The sequence below is a fragment of the Polypterus senegalus genome, chromosome 3 (assembly GCF_016835505.1).
Source record: "Polypterus senegalus isolate Bchr_013 chromosome 3, ASM1683550v1, whole genome shotgun sequence".
Taxonomy (NCBI): Eukaryota; Metazoa; Chordata; class Cladistia; order Polypteriformes; family Polypteridae; genus Polypterus; species Polypterus senegalus.
The window spans coordinates 221,560,036-221,581,885 of NC_053156.1; the positions used below are offsets into that span (position 1 = coordinate 221,560,036).

General features: G+C 38.4%; 1 protein-coding gene across 1 annotated transcript in view; it reads right to left on the reverse strand.

The window, feature by feature from the left end:
• slc6a17 (solute carrier family 6 member 17) overlaps positions 1 to 21,850 on the reverse strand; it is a 139,407-nt gene that overhangs the window by 17,560 nt on the left and 99,997 nt on the right. The window contains exons 4-6 of the mRNA XM_039748539.1: positions 19,793 to 19,919; positions 4,059 to 4,240; positions 3,296 to 3,406 (exon numbers count right to left, since the gene is read on the reverse strand). Of these exons, the coding sequence (XP_039604473.1) occupies positions 3,296 to 3,406; positions 4,059 to 4,240; positions 19,793 to 19,919 (420 nt within the window). The remainder of the gene's footprint in view (positions 1 to 3,295; positions 3,407 to 4,058; positions 4,241 to 19,792; positions 19,920 to 21,850) is intronic.

The window sequence follows — 21,850 nt, forward strand, 5'->3', positions numbered from 1 at the left end:
ATGGAGGAAATTCAAGACCATTGTTACCCTCCCCAAGAGTGGTCGACCAACAAAGATCACTCCAAGAGCAAGGTGTGTAATAGTAGGCAAGGTCACAAAGGACCCCAAGGTAACTTCTAAGCAACTGAAGGCCTCTCTCACATTGGCTAATGTTCATGTTCATGAGTCCACCATCAGGAGAACACTGAACAACAATGGTGTGCATGGCAGGGTTGCAAGGAGAAAGCCACTGCTCTCCAAAAAAAACATTGCTGCTCGTCTGCAGTTTGCTAAAGATCACGTGGACAAACCAGAATGCTATTGGAAGAATGTTTTGTGGACGGATGAGACCAAAATAGACCTTTTTGGTTTAAATGAAAAGCATTATGTGTGGAGAAAGAAAAACACTGCATTCCAGCATAAGAACCTTATCCCGTCTGTGAAACATGGTGGTGGTAGTATCATGGTTTGGGCCTGTTTTGCTGTATCTCGGCCAGGATGGCTTGCCTTCATTGATGGAACAAAGAATTCTGAATTATATCAGAGAATTCTAAAGAAAATGTCAGGACATCTGTCCATGAACTGAATCTCAAGAGAAGGTGGGTCATGCAGCAAGACAACGAACCTAAGCACACAAATCATTCTATCAAAGAATGGTTAAAGAAGAATAAAGTTAATGTTTTGGAATGGCCACGTCAAAGTCCTGACCATAATCCAATCGAAATGTTGTGGAAGGACCTGAAGCGAGCAGTTCATGTGAGGAAACCCACCAACATTCCATAGCTGAAGCTGTTCTGTACAAAGGAATGGGCTAAAATTCCTCCAAGCCGGTGTGTGCATGAATGAGCAAAAGTTACCGGAAACGATTAGTTGCAGTTATTGCTGCAAATTGGGGGGGTCACACCAGATACTGAAAACAAAGGTTCACATACTTTTGTCACTCACAAATATGTAATCTTTCATCATTTTCCTTAATAAATAAATAACAAAGTATAATATTTTTGTTTCATTTGTTTAACTGGTTTCTCTTTATCTACTTGTAGGATTTGAGTGAAAATCTGATGATGCTTTAGATCATATTTATGCAGAAATATAGAAGATTTTAAAGGGTTCACAAACTTTCAAGCACAACTGTATATGACATCTGAATTATCTTAAAATAACTAATTCACGCCTTTTGAAACCCTAAAATATACTCCTGGTGATAGTGCCCTATGCTTTCAATAGGAATGATCTGTACATTTTGACCCTTGTGTTTCTCTCCAGGAATTTTTTTTTTTTTTATAATAGAGAGATATACATTAAAGAACCATCAACAAAAAATCAAATCAAATTAATAATATATTGAACAACTATTATAAAAGTAAAGATGAATAAATTGGATTCTGCAGCTGCATGAATACAAAATTTGCCATGATAATTTTATTAACAATTCAGGCAAATTAACACTTTCAGTAAGCGGAAGTAGGTCAAAAGTTGCAAGATACATTAGTAATGTATGTAATGTAATACTTGTACACAAAATTTCATTTATGTAAAGCAAAAACTTTTTCAAATATGTATATATTACCATTTGAACATCAAACGGAAAATTGCGATTATCTTGAAAACCAGTTATTTTTTTAAAAATGCAATCAGACAAAAATGCTTAAAATGTGGTGCTTTACCATAATATGATGTGAAATTATCACATTTTTAATATTTTTGGGAAAACATTTCAGGTAAAGTACCACTTTCGGTTAGCAGGAATAGCTCAAAAGTTGATAGAAATCTATGTTTTGTACCTAATGCTTGTATGCAAAATTTAGTTGACCTAAGTGAAAGCATTCTCAGGTTATTGTGTTTACGTACACACACACACACACACACACACACAGACATAATTCCAAAAATGGTATTACCGGACTCAGAGAGGTCTTAAACGTCAAAATTCATCAAAATCTTGAAATGGAAATTTTGGACGATTTCAATATTATCCCTATACTTTGTATATGAGAAAGTAAAAATGTTTACTATATAATTATCTTGTTTCCACTTCTATTAACATGTCATAGAGGATCCAGTTAGGAACAGGGCTGCAGATGGTGGTACAGTATAGTACAGAATATGATTCATGCCATTAGATGATCTGGTACAGTGTGCAACATAACATTAGCCACTGCAACTCTTATGGCCTTGCCAGTGACACTGTGTGACTCCTAGCAGGGGGCACTACTTGCTACAATGATATAAGATGATAATAAGAAATTATTAGTAAGAAAGATTTTAAGGTAAGTTAATTTTAAGCTAAATAGGATTACCTACCTCCAGGATAATAATAATAATAATAATAATAATAATAATAATAATAATTCTTCACATTTATATAGCACTTCTGAATACTCAAAGCACTCTGCAAGCCCCACACAGGGAAGGACCCGGGATGTGAACTCATGATCTTCTTACTGCAAGGGATGCCAGAGGATAGTTATCCCTGTATGTAATAGGGCGAATTGACCTTCTGTTAAATGAGCATCTGCTACCAATGTGTCTAAATATTTCATTAGATGCTCTGAAAGTGTAACTGAACTCATTAAAGGTATGTTCATCAAAGGATACATTATCCTTCATTCTCAAAATTTCATTAGGTTATGTCCTAATTTTCTTATGTAATAAAGGTATAATAGTCTGTACAATTGCTGTATGTCTCTCACTTCAAAGAAAAAGGAAACTGAGTTTTAAAAAGGCAAAATTTAAATAACTCTTTTCAAAGTGATATGTGCCCACTGTTTGTTCCTGCCTTGCGCCCTGTGCTGGCTGGGATTGGCTCCAGCAGACCCCCATGACCCTGTGTTAGGATACAGCGGGTTGGACAATGACTGACTGACTGACTGACTAAATGCATTTAAGATAGCTGGAATTCGGGTGCCAAGGAGACTCAGTAGTTAGTGCTATTGCCTCCCATGGACATGTAATCATATGTGAATAATAAATTAAAAACCAGTCATTTCAAGCAGTAATATCCCTTAGCAACACTAGCAATATCTTGCCTGTATTTGTAAATAAATTTAATGATATCTTGATAAAAAGGCATAAATCTCTATCAAAAATATATATATAAAATATCTATCTATCTATAATACTGTATAGTGCCTTTCATATCTATCTATCTATCTATCTATCTATCTATCTATCTATCTATCTATCTATCTATCTATCTATCCAATAGGCTGCATATCCGTGTTGCTAATGCTGGAGAAAAAATGCAACCTACAGTTAGAGCACATAACCATTAGAGGGGAGCGTTGTCATTTTGAATCTTTAAACTTTTACTTACTCTTGGAGTGAACATATGCGCGATGCCATCAACTGCCCCCCTCAGCAGCAAGCCTCGAACCAGGAAACAAAACAGGACAACGTAGGGGAAGAGAGAACTGAAGTACATCACCTGGATTGGAGATATAAATATTTAGCTTTTTTTTTTTTTTAGAAACTTCATGCAGTGCTTGTTATTGTCAGCAGGATATATGCATTGCATATTTGCCTGAAAACTGTTTTGAATGTTGTATAAACAAAATGAAGGTGAGTAGTTTTAAGTGCACATAAGCATATTCTTTTTTGATTCTTTGGATCAGACGTAACCCACCCGTCATTCTTTCAAATTGTGAAAGTGCAAGTTTAATCCAAGTGTTAATTCTATGCACATTCTAACAAGAACATATGGTGCAGCCTGTGACATCACACTCTTTGTGCGCCTTTTGCCATCACAGCCTCCGTTTCCAGGTAACCCCTGACATCATTTGGCTTGCTGTAATACAATGGTAAATTGACTTAATCTGCAAATATTAGTATGATCGAATGAAAATGTATACTAAAAATTTAGAAGAAGATGTGCTTTCCAAAGTGATTTCATGCAACTTGTGTCATGGTTCTTTAAAAAGTTAAGTGTTAAGATTTCCTCAAGTTTGGGAATAAAATCAGTTATTTCCAACAGCACCTTTCATAGAGGCCGCTGCTACAATGTGCACATCACATAATAACCAGCTTTCCGTTGTTTCTTGCTTTTTGTTTACATCTGCTTCTTATGTTCAGTGACTTACCTTGCCAGAGGACTGAATTCCCTTAATCATGGCCAGACCCACAACAAGCCAGGCAGCAAGCAAGCAGAGTGTCATCCGCCAATTCAGTCCACCACTTTCCGAAATGGAGTTTGAAATGTCCAATGTCTCACGGTACCAGAAATATGTGGTAGCTGAGCTCTTGTCACACTCTGGCTCGACAACTAAAAAGGAAGAAAGGGGGAGAAAAATCAGGTTTTCAGCACAGAAATGTGGGCTCTGGGCTCATGTTACTTGCAATTAACAAACTTTATGTTTTACAGTGCCTTTCCTATTAAAAACGTACCTTGCAAAGGTACATTTTTGGAGAACAGGAAGGTGAAGAGACTTGATCAGTTTTAAATGTAAGCAAGACTTAATCAGTCTGGAGAACTCAGACAACATTTCAGTTATATATAAAAACATTTTAAAGTCCCTCCCTTTCAAACATCCTACAGTATAGTAGGAAAAAGGATCTCATACTCAACATTTCAGAAAAGGAGTGGAAGGCAGCAATGCACAGAATTCACTTGAACTCCATATTTGCAAAGCATGCAATTATTTAACTTAAAATTATATATCGAGTGCATTTGTCTCATTTAAAATTGTCCAAAATCTTTCCAGGGCAAGATACAACTTGCCAACGTTGCAATCGAGCGCTAGCCTCTTTGGGCCATATGTTTTCGGCGTGCACCAAATTAACATCATTTTAGACCAAAATCTTTAAATGCCTTTCAGACAGCCTTGATGTCACAGTCTCTCTTAACTCATTAACAACTGGGCTTAAAGTGGAGAAAGACCAGCAAACTGCAACTGCTTTTACTTCACTATTGGCATGTAGACTTACAGTAGAGTCTCGCTTATCCTACCTTCGCTTATCCAACATTCCATATTATCCGATGTCCCACCACAAAAAAAAAAAAATGCATCAATCGGCAAAAAGAACTGCAAGTTGTGAGCATAGTCCATTTTTTGTTGCTCCTGACTCTGACGCAGCTAATTACAGTGAAACCTCGGTTTGCGAGCATAATTTGTTCTGGAAATGTGCACGCAGTCCAAAGCACTCATACAGTATATCAATGCGAATTTCTTCATAAGAAATAATGGAAACTCAGATGATTCATTCCACAACCCAAAACTATTCATAAAAGAAATGATTAATACATAATATAAAGTAAAAATAAATAAAGCAAATCAAACTGCACTTTACCTTTGAAAAGAATCATGGCTGGTGTGAGTGAGTTTTTAAACTCTTGTGAGATTCCACCCAACTAGACGACACACGGATGAGCGTCCCAAAGCAATCGCACTCTCCCAGGTTGTAGCAGTTCGCCATAAAGGCCAATCCAAAAAGATCGCAGACATGCTATAAGTGCCTGCCATCGATGGGTGATACAAGGAACAAGGAACATTATAAATGCGCAGGGCACAGTGTTACTTTCCCCCCCGACCCTGCCTGACTGCTGTGTCTGTGTATAGGAGAAAGGCAGATCCCGCTAAAATAAATAATCGCGCTGTTGCTGTTTCAAGCTGAATAAAGCTGGTGTTGCTAAAAGTACTGCGACTCAGCTTCAAGTTTTCGGGTGTAAGACGAGGACTCGTACGTCACAGCACAAACACACACACGCAGACACAATGCTGTAGTAAACAGTATACGCTTGTACGGATGTTGACTATATGAGTGGCAGAGTTAAGGCTCTAGAAACTGCAATTATTTACATTGAGCAACAAGAAGAAGCTACAGGAATCGACATAATGATGCTGCAAAGATGGCGAGTTTTGACAGAGAAGAAACGGCACTCATCAGTAAAGCAGACTACAATCAAAAATGTCTTTAAATCATCACAGGACTGAACATTTTAAGTACAGTACATACTGTATTTAACTCCAGACAATTCTGTAACTGTAAGTTCATTTTTTCAGTTAATTTATTCTGTTGTTTTGTTGTAAAACATGATTATTAAGTTCATAATGTGTAAAATTATAACATAGTTTGGTGTTTAATAGGCTTTTTCTTAAAACCTGCCATTATCCAACATTTTCGCTTATCCGACGTTCTGCCGGCCTGCTTATGTCGGATAAGCGAGACTCTACTGTATCTGGTTCAACTGAAAGAATCCTAACTTACCTCTTTTGAGTCATTGGGTAACTGATGTTTTATACTATTTGAAATTGGGAAAGAATCTAATTCTCACTTAGAGGATCTGTTCAAAACTTTTTTAAAACCTGGCAGGATCTAATCAATAATATTTTAGAATAAGCATTTAAATAGGGGAAAAGGATTTTCTCCCCCTTTTTTTCTACTCATAAACTGCTCTCTTTCTCCTGGATGGAGGTTGAATTGAATTTAGTTTTGCCAAGTTTGACTGCCTGGTATAGAAAGTTACTTGCTTTTAATAAATTCACTAAAATGTTAAAAAGGAGAAAAATAAATAAATGTAAGTAACACTGAATGTAAGGCTGGATTTGGGAACTTAACCATCCAACACATTAGCCTCCAAGTTACATTCCCATGAGCCATTCAATAGTATGATTTGGAGCACACAAGGTATACAAGAATGTACAATTAAAAAAGAAACCTTTTCCTGCCAGTAATCGTTACAAACCATATAAGATGTATTAGTGAGCTCATGTTGCAAGAAGTACTTTTTTGTATTTAATAAACTACTACTAGAAACATCTTAAATTACAATAAATTCCTTGTAGGAATAAACAATATTTAATGTTTCAGAACAATTTTCCCAAATTAACAAAACATAAACTACACCAGCATTTATTATTCCTTTTCTTTACACGGTTTTGTCCAGGTCATGGTTGATTAGTGAACATTCTTTACAGGCAATGAAATTCTTTTACAGTATAGGAAGCATTGTCAAAGTAATTCATTTTCTAAGCAATGGCATTGCATGCTTTGGAAATCAGTTAACATTTCATTATTAATGCTCTGGTGGTAGGCCAGGATTTGTAAAGAGAGAAAGACCGGATTGAAGAGCAGAAGTTTTCTGGTGCACAGGTGGTACTGCACCACTGTGGTGCTTGCCAGTGCAAAGTACTGATGGACCTTCTTGCTCTTTACTTGCTCTTGCTCTTTAAGGTAGTTCACTTTTCTTAAAGATCTTCTTGCTGTTTCTTTAAATTTGTTTATGGGACAGAAACTTTTATAGGTCCCTCTGCAGTTGGCACAGAAGTTTCTCATTTGTATGATGGAATACCAGCTATTACTATTAATGGCTCATCTCCATGCTGATACAACTTGTCTGGGCCATTGCAAATCCCTCCCTTCGAAGTTTCTGTCCATATTGATCTCTTCCAGCTCCTTGCAAAGTTACATAAACTTCAGTGACAAAACACATTAGCAGGGGTCTTGAGCAATTTAGTGTCAGGTGGCATAGCATGGATATTCAATGCTACTCTGTCGGATGGCATAGCAGAGATGTTGAGTACTGCACTGTCATGTGGTGCAGCAGAGGTTATTTAATGCTGCACTTGTATGTAGTGTTCTTTCCTATATACAGTATATGGGTATGACATACTGTACCACCTTGTGGTGTGCTACAGATGTATATTTTCATTGTTTTCTTTCACTGAACTGACACTGGAAACAGCATTCTGTGTTTGGTCTACGTTTAGATCTTAGCTCTAAAACTCTCTCTCAGTGGTTGTTCTGTGATACCTCTACAATCTGCCTCATTTTTTGCCTGCTTCACTGGCACTGCTTCACACTGGTGTGTTGGGGTCAGTGGTAACTCAATATGTCACACTTTTCACCACTGTCACCAAGTGCTCATGGATTCTCTTGCTCTTTACATAGCTCTTTTAGATAACTCACCATCCTTAAATGAACAACTTGCTGTTGCTGCACTATTAGGAATTTATTTATTTATGTGACATTGGCTTGCTTGTCATTTTTATAGGATACCCTGCAGTTGGCTCTGAAACTGTTCATTTGCGTGATTAAATGCTGGCGGCTGATTTTGTCTGTAACTCTTCCCCAGGCTGATGTAAACTAGGAGCACATTGCCATAGCTTGTAGGTGCTTAGAGTGAAGACCTGTACATGAGAGTGCAATGGAGAAAATGCTGACTTTGAATTGTTTTTTACACTGGTTTTTGGTTACAATGGATTGCTCATGAAATGATCCTTCACTTAGTTTACATCAAGCACTCTTTTTGATGTTTGGATCTCTAGTTGCTATTTATTTAACCTATTTATTCTAGGATTGATAATAGTGGGTTCTAATCAGTTATGTAGCTGACCAAGAATTGCTTATCATTGCAAAAGATTTTGAAAATTAGAATCTCATTTGTGTTATGCATTTATATGGGTATTTAAAAATAAAAAGCTAATGTCTGTACTGTAAATGATTCTGCATCTGAAGTAGTGAGAATTTCTGTAGTTACATGGCATTCCCATTCCATTAAGTGCTGTGGTTTTGTCCATTTTAATAGACTGCTGTTTCAGCTGATATATGATATTTACCAGAGTAAGGTCCAGCTCATTAAGACTTAAGTTCAAGATAAAGCCTCATTGCACTTAATATACTGTTCAACGTTGAAATATAATGAAAGATAATTTATCTCACAAGATAGTCTACATCTTTTATTGCCAATCAGTAAAGCTGTTAATGACTTTTCCTTAATATGCCCAACTCCTATTTACTGCATCACTAGTTAAGATCTGGGCACCAGAGAAATTTATTATGTCTCTTTACACAATGCCTTACAGCTATCACATATTACCTATTAAGTCTGTCACATGGCTGGTGCCAGATGTCCATGTAAAAGCATGTAAACAAGCTTTCAGGATTGACACTGGTGTTTTCAAGTGGCATGCAATTCAAGACAGAGAGAGTTTAGTTATCTAGTGCCATCTCATTGTCCACTGTCAGGAAGGAAAAGGACACCATCTGTAGGTCACTCGGCTGAAAGATAAACTGGATTAAAAAGAAAGCTATTTTATTAATATATCGGAAAAGGAGTGGAAAGTAGCAATGCAGAGAATTCACTCGAGCTCCATATGCGCAAAGCATACAATTATACAACTCAAAATTATATATCGAGCACATCTGTCTCGACTAAAACTCTCCAAAATGTTTCCAGGACATGATCCAACCTGCGAACGTTGCAACCAAGCCCCAGCCTCACTGGGTCACATGTTCTGGGCCTGCACCAAATTAACATCATTCTGGACCAAAATTTTTAACTACCTCTCAGACAGTCTTGGACTCACAATCCCTCCTAACCCATTAACAGCTGTGTTTGGGGTTCTTCCAGAGGGTCTTAAAGTAGAGAAAGACAAACAAATTGTGATTGCATTCACTACACTGTTGGCATGCAGACTTATTCTGATAAACTGGAAGAACCCAAACTCTCCTCTTTTAAGTCAGTGGGAAACTGATGTGTTATACTATTTAAAATTGGAAAAAATCAAATACTCAGTTAAAGGATCTGTACAGACTTTTTTCAAAACATGGCAGGATCTAATCAGTAATATTTTAAAATAAGTTTATAAAGCACAGAGAATTTATTAATTTAGTTATTTTTACAAGCCTTAAATTTTACACCGTTTGGCTTGCTCTCTCTCTCAGGGGTGGGGATCGATCTGTTCTTAACATAATTCTTTTTTTTGTAAAAACTTGATTGCTATGTATTGATTGTAATTAATAAATAAAAATTAAAAAAAAAAAAAAAAGGAAGCTATTTTTATGATAAGAGAACTGTTCCTAAAACTGATTAGAGGACAGTAGCTCAGCTATGCATAGTTGCAAGAAAATAAGTGATGTAAGATTAGCCTTAGCCTTGATTCCTTTGCTGTCAAGAAAACTGTGCTAATAAAATAAGAAGACAGAAGATGGAGCATGCAGTGTGCACAAACCCATCAGAATGATGCCAAAGTAAATTAGGAGGCCTAAAGCTGGGGTTGTGTGTGTTAAATAACAATGGATATTGGGTGTTTGATCACTCATTGCACGCCTTCTGACAGATAAGAAGAAAGAAAGAAAGAAAGAAAGAAAGAAAGAAAGAAAGAAAGAAAGATTGTTAAAATTAACTTAATCAATGACATATCAGTAAGCATCTTCCAAGACAAACAATACCAAACAAAATAAAAATAAAAAACAAAACCAGATAGGCCCTAGCCATAAATACAAATCTCATTTCATAATCTGAAAGAAAAAAAGCTCGCTTTTATTAATTGTTCAGACACCCTCAATGAAACACTCCCCATTCACAAATGGATCCAGACTGACAGTCTTTTAAAAAACGCATTCCAGGGTGCAGTGGTGGCTCTGAGGCTAAGGATCTGCGCTGGTATCCCAAAGGTTGGGGGTTCGAGTCACTGTCAAAAGAGATCCTGCTCTGCTGGGCCCTTGAGCGAGGCCTTTAACCATCAATTGCTCCATGAGTGCTGTACAATGACTGCCCTCTTACCCCAAGGGGTATGTGAAAACTAACAAATTCCTAATACATGAAATTGTGTAATTGATGAAATCAACAACAAAAAAAAACTTTGACTTTTACCAAGGTAACAAGCATTTTGATCTGATGTGACTTATTATTTACAAGCTATATAAGTGGTTAATTTTGCATTAATAATCAGTAAATTAGCCAACTTATTTATAGGTTTATTTGTTTTGGTCATAGCAACAACATACTGTATATAAATATAGAATGATTCAAATACAACTAAGAATATTAAAAACTTAATAATGTCAGAATGGTAAAAAAGGTAATAAACAGTGTTTTGTCAGTACCCAGGGATCAATTAGTGAGTTATACTGTAAGTATTAATGGCACATTGCTATATAGCACATACCAATGCAAATCATTTATTCTTTTATTCAAAGGTGGCTTAATGAAACATGCTCAAGCCAAGGTTATTCACTTTGTTTGCCCAAAGTCTATCTCCCAGGGTGTATCAGAAAACAAAATTAGCAGAGTTCAGTGATATTGCAATATAAATGACAATGTGCTTTCCTCAAAGCAATCCAAGGATATCACAGTGGGTTGCTGAGAAAATCTCTTTATTTTTTAGAAATGTACTCCATTTCTGAAATTGCAGGTGCGGGAAGCAAGTTGACAAAGAGCAGACTGCAGCTCCTGTGCAGCACTCTTCCTAAAATGTATAAAACAATAGCCCTCAGACAAGGAGCTATACTGACATAAATCTTTTGCAACAGGTCATCAGTTTGTCTTTAGGAATTCAGTTATAATACTTCTAAAGCCCCATTCATGCTTAAACAGCAGCAATTATGTAAATCCACTAAATGATGAAGTTGACTCACACAAGACTTAATCAACATGCATTGGTCCCAGATGGACTTGTAAGCTATCAAATCTATGATTGGATTCTCTAGAGCTGAAAAAATGAATAACTGATCTCAGTTCTGTTTGAGAAGTTGCCATGCTCTGCTTTCAACAAGCAGATATAGAAAGTTTCTGCTTTCCATTAAAAAAGAGGGACCCACCAAGATGCAGCTCGCATACTTAACATAAAATTCACACAAGCTAGAAGTCTCTGGAACACTCCAGGAAGAAAATGTTTTGGGAACACAATCTTTAAGTTTCACACTGCAGTAAGTCTCTCCCCTTCTTCTATTGGTAGATACAATAGACCTTACCTCAGCAAGTGTCTCACATTCCAAGAAAAAACAGTTCCTATGGAGGAAGCAGTTATATGGTATTCTATGCTACAATGCTGAAGCTAACATATTGTTAATGAATAAAGTCCTTCCTCTGTCAGATAGTTGAAAAGCAACCAATGACCATGATTTAAACAATTCCTCACTGAGCCATGGGCTCCTTCTCTTACAGGCATCATTTCCCAGGAACACTTGCAGATACAGGTGCCCATTACAGACTGACTACTAGTGCAGGTAGTTGCTCATCTCATTTACTACTCACCAACAAAGTGGGACTTCTACTCCAGTTTACTTTGGCTGATGGCACTGCCTGACAATTCTCGAAGCCAAACTGTCAATGCCATTTTGATTTTGTGCCAGCACTATGTTTTCTGCATAGGCTGCTGTACAAAAAGGTAGTGTACAATAAGGGACCATCAACCCATCTACTGCTCTTTACAATTCCTTTAGCAAAGGCACAGCAGCCAATAAATATAGTATCCTTGACAATGGACATCTATACCTAATTTTCTACCTACTGCTAACGCTGAATGTCATTATCTACAGTAGTTTATTAATTACTAGCTGACCCAAAGGCTCCTCCTGTGTAGAAACAGGAACAGGACAGGACACACTTTAAAAATCAATAAAACATTTTTTAAAAAATGTCATAATTTGTATTGAGAAGAATTTATATTGATAGCTTTTGTACCCGAGAGCCTCTTGATATATAATATTTTTGGTCTTGTATAAGGGGCGAGAATGTAGCTGTGATCTCTTTACCGAAAATGTAAAAAGTTGGCCAGGTATCTCTGGCCAAGCGGAAGGTAGTTACACTCCAATGTCAAACATTGCCACTGTATCTGATCATGTTCAGCTCTGACGAGAGAACGTCCCCCGCGTGGGGAGAAGAGCACATGGCCATGATATCTCTGGCAATCAGCAGGTACCCTCTAAAACACACGTAGCTGTGATGTCTCTCTCAAAAACATCAAACGTTACTCTTTAACAATCCCTAGATGATAATGTATGCTAAACAAACAAGTATTGCTAGCTATGTGGAGGCAAGGTACGCTCGAACATGTGGCGAGAGGTAGAGCGACTTGAACGGAGGCTGGCACGTGAGTAAGGAGGGCCCTGCCCAGCAACCTACTCCTGAGGTCCCGCTTCCACCTCCCCTTGGCCCGCAGTCTGTCTCTCTTTTTTGCACAAATAAATCAGTGCCGCAACTGAACTATGATACTCAACATGATGAGAGAAGTCGCAAAATCAACCAGAATGTTCAAGCAAATTATAGAAAAAAAAACCAATCTAAATCTGTTAAGAAGCTCTCTCATGAAAAGAGGACAGACAGACAGACATTGGATTTTATATAAATAGAGAGATATTGATGACTCAAGAGTGAAAACCAAAGCTGTAAAGCAGATTACATATGTAATCATGCTCTACTCTATCAAAGACTTTTTCTTGATCAAGTGCAAAGGATCTAAGTATACAAACCTAGGAGCTTACAGAAGTCAGAGATATCTATTATGAGGACAATGCTATCCTGCTATCCTCTTCGCCACATAATATGACAGGGGGAAAATAATTCTACCACCCTCAATAGCCTAACAGCCAATGTATTAGACAGAATGTTAGAGTATATACAAAGTAAAGCCGCACATCACCAGCTCTTATTTTATCAGAAAGGTAATCTGCTCAAAGAAAAACAGCAACCGCTGTTTCCCTGTAGTTGATAGGCATCGGTCCTTCATGCAGACTTTTGTGCATAAGAGATAGCAAATCAGGTCCAGGCAAGTTTCAGAAAAAAAAAACCTCAATTGGGAGACCGCCAATGCCAGGAGGATTCCTCATGTTTTAAGTTTTCCATTGCAGCTGAACATTCTTCCTGTGTTACAGTGTGCTATGATTTTCTACTTTAGCTTGCTCTTTTTCATAGATGTGTTAAAGGTCATTAAAAGGCCATGAAACGTTTCAGACTATTCATTTACTTCTCTAGACTACAGCTTTGTAGAGAAGTCCAGTGTTCACACTAGAAGAATTGTGTTACTCAATTTGTTGATTGTCATTACTAGGATAAAATTTAGAAAGCAAACACACCAGAGAGAAGGTGAACTAACAGAAAAACAAAATGAAAGGTTGTAAAGTTTAAAACTATTCCCAAAAGTAATAAAAGGAATGAGATGGAATAGTCAACAGATTGTGTCTAAGAAGCGCACTGAAGCAAAGCATACCTTACTCAACTCCAAGAGAAACTCTGAATCTATTTTAAGCCTTCCTGAAAAGACAAGGGGTGCAATGTTGTCAGTATACTCCTGAGACTCCAGCTTTCTCTCATTAAACATTTCTGCTCCAGAGCATCTCTTTATAAGTTTTTCACCTAAACTAATAAACAAATGTTATGTAGAGAGGTGCTTGTGTGTTTGAAGTACAGAAACGACTCAAAGATGTCTTGAATGATGGCAGTGAATCTAATGATGACATTTTGAACCTGGTCATACATTCATCTCTAGAGGTAAACAGGAAGATGCAGAAGTCAGCAAGGAACTGCTTAATTCATCAGCCTTTGTTTTCCTTCGGATTAACTTATAAAACACCCATAGCAACATGACAGCACAGTGCCCCCTGCTTTATGATTAATTAGGATATGCTGTCAAACACAATTTAATGTCACCTTTTGAAAACGTAAAGTACTCATTAAGTTAACTATTTGTTGTTATTGTTGCTTACTCATACAAGTTCCAAAGGAGTCCTCAGGCTAATGCACAGAAGCATTATATTACTGATTTTGGTGCACCACAAAGTGGGCAGTTTAGTTTGCTGTGCACCAAACTGTGAACCTCTCTTCCCCCCACAATTGTATATTCTGCCTCATGTCTGCCTAGAAACTGTTTTTCCTCATTGTCAGCTTTCTTTTTATGCACATTACAGTGGGTTAGGAAAGCTAACAGCAGCCACGAGACCAAAATCAATATTGACTGAAACTAATTGCCCATAATGAGTGAGAGCACCAGTAAGAGAATCATGAGAACATGTGAGAATCTATAGCTAAATGAACTACATTCATTTATACCTACATTAGCATTTGTCACACTTAGGTACCATTTGACCACTGTAAGGGACAGCCGGCATTTCAGCCTGACCGGGACGTCCCTCAACTAAGAGAGAGACCCTTTTTAGGACACTACATCCCCTGAGACGCTAGATGGCAGTTCCCCTGGACAGAAATGGTTCCCAGGATTCCCGCAGGGCAGCATGGGACATGGAGTCTGGTTCTTCAGCCCTGTTGGGTGCCATGGGTGCCGCCAGGGGGAGCTCACCAAGAACCCGGGGACTATTATGGTGATGTTAACCCGGAAGTAGTTAGGAGTCACAAGGTCGGAAACCTGCAGTACTTCCGGGACACCTGAAGAAGGCATTTGACCCGGAGATGGAATACTTCCAGGTCAGAGACTTTAAAAGAACTGTGGGAAACCCCAGCAGACTGAGTCAGAGTCGGGAGGAGGACTAAGCTTAAGGAGGAGTGGTGGTAAACGAGAAGAGAGTGTTTTGTGTTGTAATTATGCTTTGGGACTGTGTTGGGCTGTGTGGCACGGGGAAGACGTGCCCCACAGCTGAAGAACAATAAAAGCCTTTGTTAATCTTGTACGTGCCTCTTTGTCAGTCTGTACCGGGTCGGGCACTATAAAGCGTCTTTATTACACCACATTAAAAAAAAAAGGGGTGAAAATTTTCCGATGATGGATCATACAGACCATGTTCGCAGTTGGACACAAATGTATAGCAATCACATTTAACACAAGTGTAAGTGTAAGTGAGTTCTCTATCCACATAAAGCAATTGAGTCGTCTTCTTTTCACTTCTTCTTGTTGGATCATTACAAGCAGCGAGTTTCTATTTTAACTACAGGAAATATGTTATACAGTATTGCAAAGATAAACATGAGCAGACACCGGAGACACATCTATACTAATAAAAGGCAAAGCCCTCACTGACTGACTGACTGACTCACTCAGTCACTCATCATTAATTCTCCAACTTCCCGTGTAGGTAGAAGGCTGAAATTTGGCAGGCTTATTCCTTACAGCTTACTTACAAATGGTTAAGCAGGTTTCATTTCGAAATTCTACGTGTAACGGTCATAATGGTCGACAATGTTCGCCATGTTGAACTTTCTTATTTATGGCTCCATCTTAACAAAATTTGGTAGACGGCGTCCCTGCGCTAACCGAAACCAATGTACGTACTTATTTCGGTGGTATGACGCCATTTTTGGCCACCATATTGAACTTTCCAACGTCATTAATTCTCCAACTTCCCGTGTAGGTAGAAGGCTGAAATTTGGCAGGCTCATTCCTTACAGCTTACTTACAAAAGTTAAGCAGGTTTAATTTCGAAATTCTACACGTAACGGTCATAAAGGTTGACAACGTTCGCCATGTTGAACTTTCTTATTTATGGCGCCATCTTCACAAAATTTGGTAGGCGGCTTCCCTGCGCTAACCGAAACCGATGTACATACTTATTTCAGTGGTATGACGCCACTGTTGGCCGCCATATTGAACTTTCCAACGGTCTTTGTTACTTATGGGCCCATCTTCAAGAAATTTGGTACGCGGGTTCCCAACGCTAACTGAATCCTACTTACGTACATATAAACGTCCATAGCCTGCAGCTCGGTCACCGTGTGAGGCGGCGTTGGGTCCCCCATCCCAACTCCTCCCACGTTGTTGGCTGCCTGCCTATATAAGGCCGTCCGTCGTTCCAGTCTCTACATTCCCTTTCTTGCTTCGCCACAGTATTCACGTCTCCATGATGATAACTGCAGCCTTTTTATTTAATCCATAGCTTCTCCACTGTTTTATTATTCGTTTATTACGATTATAGTTATTGTGTAGGTATTTTAGACTTACTTTACATTGTTCAGGTACCCATTTCCTTTAACGTTCCAACCGTACCCCCATTAACATGTCTATTGAGGTGATCACCATCGATCAAAGAACTGTCACTTACCAAGTGGTTTCCATGCCCGAAGATCGCACGTGCCTTTTCCATTCTCTTTGTTATATACTGCACGGCCATATCAGGCTCACTCTTGATATCCGGAGGAACATTGTGTCTTATGTATTGAATTACTGGGACAGGTTCAAGGTGTGGACTGATGACAGTACAGGAGATAATTATACTACACAGGAGCACTATAAGAGTGAAATGCTTAAGCCCTTCACCTATGGTTCTGCATGTGAGTTGATGGCTGTCACTGAATTATTCTGTTGTCGCTTTCAAGTGTACCAAAATGGCCAAATACAGTATTTTACGCCTTTCGACAACCGCTAATGCCTCTTAAACATCTTAGATTCATAGGTGAAGATTTCAGTAGTGGACACTTTGATGTTTATGAATGTCTAAACTCTCAAAAGCTGGATGTGAAGTTATCGATGAAAGTGGTTGTATGCTTACAACGCTTGACAGATGCAGAATGTCACTTCAACACAAGTCCTGCAAATACTGTTGTAATTGAAACAAACCATGAAACTCAAACCGATTATGACAGCAGCAATCCAATCTGTGAGATGTGAAACAAGATTACTTTTCACATGGCCAACTGTACGTTGCATGCTCAAGAGTAAGCTCAGCTCACAGCTTGGTTATATTACAACCAGAGGGCCGAACTGACAATGTGGTATACAAACAGATCCTTAACAAATAATTATTGGTATATTTTCCCTCAGTTTAAAAAGGTTTGATTTTCTTCTTAATAAAAATTTTAAGGCAGTACTTCGCCGCTGCGAAGCCCGGGTATTTTGCTAGTTTTAAATATAACTGTAATCAAGCTATATTATAAAATGATACAATCTATGTATTGTATGAAACAGACATTAAAGGGGGCTTTTTGACATAATTTGAATATTGATGAATCAGGCTATTTTAAAAAGGTCCACGACCAGGATCCAGTTTGTGGGCCTTAAGTTTGACACCCCTACTATAGAGAAAAAGAGTGATAGTTTGGAGAAAGAAAGGAAGGAAGGCAGAACTAAACAGAATGAGCAAATGTTGTAAACTAAAGGCACAGAAATTTGCTTAGAGTCATAAGCAGTAAAACATTGTGTGGTGGATGACTGGGACGCTTACCTGGCCTGGACACCCTGATTATGGAAGGACCGGGATAGAGAGTATTTCCAGGACAGTTTCTCCCCCAGACCAACAGATGGCAGCCCCCATGATTTTCAGCAGGGCCATGGGTCATGAGCATGGGAGCTCAACCCTGCTGGGGCCCATGGCCACCACCAGGGGGCACACAGACATTTTCAGGGTCCTATTTGGCCACAGTTCTGCCACACCCAGACATACGGCCGGAAGACATTTAACACCTAGAGTCCCTCAGGGTGCCCTACAAAAAGGGGCCAGTCGCCTTCTCCCAACTGTAACCCTCAGGGGTGTGTGGACTGCTTCCTTTTCAACAGAACCTAGGAGTACTTCCGGTGCCCATTCACCACCTCTGCGAAGCACTACCAGGTCAAGTGGAACCACCCCAAGACAGGGGATTCACCTCATAATTGCTCCCTGGCAGCACCCATGGAACCCTACTGGGTAACCCTATGAAATTAAAACTCCCAGTTTGCCTCCCAGGGCCCTTCATTCTCCCTGGCTTCCCAACAGGGAATGCTAACTACCCAGACTGGGATGCCCCACACAGGGTAACGAATGGGCAACCATCTCTGCTGTAATGCCAGTCCTGCAGGATGTTGTGTCACACTGACTGAGACCATACATTATGTCAGCCTCCCATTCAGGTAATGGAATTTGGGCCATCTTCATTGGAAACCCCTTTCTATTTATGAAATTGCCCCCTTCCAAGCTGAACATCTCAAGGCACAGCAGCCAGTCAAGGGAGGATGTCAGACAGTCCAGCAAATGACAGAGGTAAGTAAATATCAGCTGACTTATTCAGGAAGGATACTGAGTCATTATAGGTATTTGCTTTCATCTGCCCTTACTCATATCGTGCTGACAGACTGCTAGTAATAGGATGTCATTCCCATAATCTTGCCCATAAGATAACAGATACCAGTGTCTCTATAAATGTCCTGTATCTTGGCACTCACAACACTCTTTATCCTTGTCAAAGTGTTTTCTACCTTTTCTTTTAAACCACAGAGGAAACTTCAGTCCCATTTTTTCAGATTGTGTTTCCTTTTGGCCTCTTCTGTACCCTCACCATCCTCTTGGATGCCATTGATCAATGGGGCTAATGGTGGTGTAGAGCTATGGACATGTGCCCTCCTTCATTTGTTGGGATTGGTAATGTAGAGCGAGCCCTTTCTAAGACAGCTCTCCATTTTTTGTTCTACTGGAGCATATGCTGGATGATGAACCAAAATCAATTAACACACAATCATGTACAAATCCCTAGATCTGTAAGGGTGAGGGTGCAAAGAAGCATTAGGCCACCCCATACCAATCTATGTATCTATGCAGCTTGTTTATTTCATTTGACCCAATCTGTTTAGTTTCAAATTAAATATTATTGAAGTTGTTCACAACATTTTCTGATCATTTTACTGTACATTTTTATGCACTTAATACATTTTATATAAGTTAATATGCTTGATTGTATATTATTGAACAATAAAATTGATTGCAATGTATTGTAAAATGTTCTTTTGAGTGATTTCCTGAAGTATCACTTTGGTGTAATTGACAAGGAGGTGCAGACCATTACATACAGATATTTTATTGATGGTTTGGTTCCCTTTAGTTTGAGAGGCTTCTGTTAGAAGGATAATGGTATGTGCTCTTTAAGTTCATCATAAATAAACAGACAATCAAATAGTCTAATCATTAGCTATAGATCACAAGATAGTAACAGATGGCAGCAGCTGTGAATGTAGAACATCTAACAAGAGCAAATTTACAATGTTTGATTAAAGAAGATTGATTTTTCTTTTTATCTGCACACCATGACTTAGGTAGAATAAGAACACTGTGTCCAACATTCTGGATGGCACCTGGTGATAAGGCCTCTCTACAGAGAGCAACAGAAAAGAATATTCTTCAAATGTTATTCAAAATCAGATCAAAGATTTGCGGTACATCTTTCAATCAAATGATTTACCTGTAACAGAGCCATTCTTTATTAGTGGGCACTCACTCCACGGCAAGGGATACTGAAAAGACTTAAAAAAATAGAAGATACTCCAGCCAATGATCACATTGTAGTAGAGTCCCACAAAGAAGCACACCTGGAAGGAAAACAAAAATATTTTGATCAGTGTTAACTCATACAGTCTGACTAGATCTGCACAGTTGACCCTTTTCCATTATTTAAATAAAACTGCTAAGCTTATCTGAGCAAAGCTAGTGTAATTAGCTATAACCAGGTTTGCGGGTGTCTGATCCAATGATATAAGCATTGATGTAACACCTCTGGTGGCAAAATGAAATATTATTTAAATGTGTCCTGAAGGTTTCAAGGTAATAAAGGCATGAAAGCTTAACAAATGTACTGGGAAGCTTATTGACCATGGGAGCAATCACAGAACAGTGGACAGTCTCCATCTGGGTGCTGGCCTCCTTGCAGACTGTGATGAATGATTAAAGGCTTATTTTTTCTGATTATAGAAACCTTTTATGAGTGAAGCAAATTAATCCATTCTGGGTTCTTAATTATTTAGAAAAAAATAAAATAAAATTGCACTAAAACAGGTCATCCACCTAAAGCTAAGCATACCTGAAACCGGCCAGTACTTGGATGGAAGACCATCTTGGGAAAGCTTATTTTGCTGCTGGATGAGGTGTTGATGAGGCCATCAGGAGACACTTACCATGTAGTTTCTGTATGGATCTCTAAGCCTCAGTGCAGTGATGGTGAACACTATTGTGAGATGTAAAACTGAGGTCCCGACTCTCTATGGTAAATCCTCCAAAAGAGTAGGGATTATCCCAATGTCCTGGTTAAATTGCTCACCATGGCCTGGTCAATCTGGCAACCTAATCATCTCCTGGCTATCTCTCTCCCTTTCAATACCTTACACCTAATGTGTGGACTACTGGTGCAATAATTGCTGCTGTCACATCATCCAGGTGGGTTCTTCACATTAATGGTGGTTGAAATGGTTTCCTTTTGTCAATGTAAAGTACTTTGAGTAATTAGAAAAACACAACATAAATATAATTTTTTATTATTATTATTATTATTATTAAAGAAAAAAAAACCCAGATAATCCCACTGTCTTCCTGGACTTGCTTTAATTTAACTACAAATTCTCTGTCTGTCTCTCTCTCTCTCTGCCTTACTTTCCCATTAGTCTCAGGACCAAGCACCACCGCTCACTGTCCACTGATATTTCTCCTGTCTACTAGTATCCTGAAGGAACATTGCATATTTTTACACAGTTTGTACCCCCTCTCTCTCTCATGAAATCTTTCCACACAAAGAACAAAAAATGGGAGCAGGTCTCTAAAACTCCAAAACACAAAAGGTCAGACCTGCTTATTTCAAGTCTGGGCACACTAGATTGGCCATACCCTGGATAGCCTGGCCCTTAACTCAAGAGGCAGGTTTTCCAGCATGCAAAAATGAGGCTAAGGTTCCTAACCAACAAAAGTCTCAAGATGTTCTCAAAAATGGAGAAGATGGAAGACACTTTTTTCATTCATGTACACCATTAGGGCAAAAGCTTGTCCTATGTACAGTAAATATCACAAGTCTACAAACGCTTATGAAAATTGAAATATGGCCCAATCAGTACCCATACCTTAAACAAGAAAGGTAAAAAGTACAAAATTCAAGTGTACTATTTTGGTAGAGACCTATCCAAGTATACGTACTGCTTTAATCAAATCAAAAGGTACTCACATAAATATTAGTTGAAGAAGGTATACATTTACACAACCAAGGAACTGAAATGTTTTTATTTCTAATGTACTAAATAAAATTAAATTAAATTACACTATGTACTTTACATAGTGGCTTTCTGTAGTGAGACACCAACATCAGACAGATACTATAGAACATGTATTTTTATGATTGTAGCACAGGCAAGTGAGCAGATTGTTCAGGGCCACACAGAGATTTACAGGTACTGGGAGGTTTAAACCAGTAACTATGTTTGGTTGTCTAGTACTTACACACTGTTTTCCAAAAAAAAATGATGTACATGTTTTTAAATTT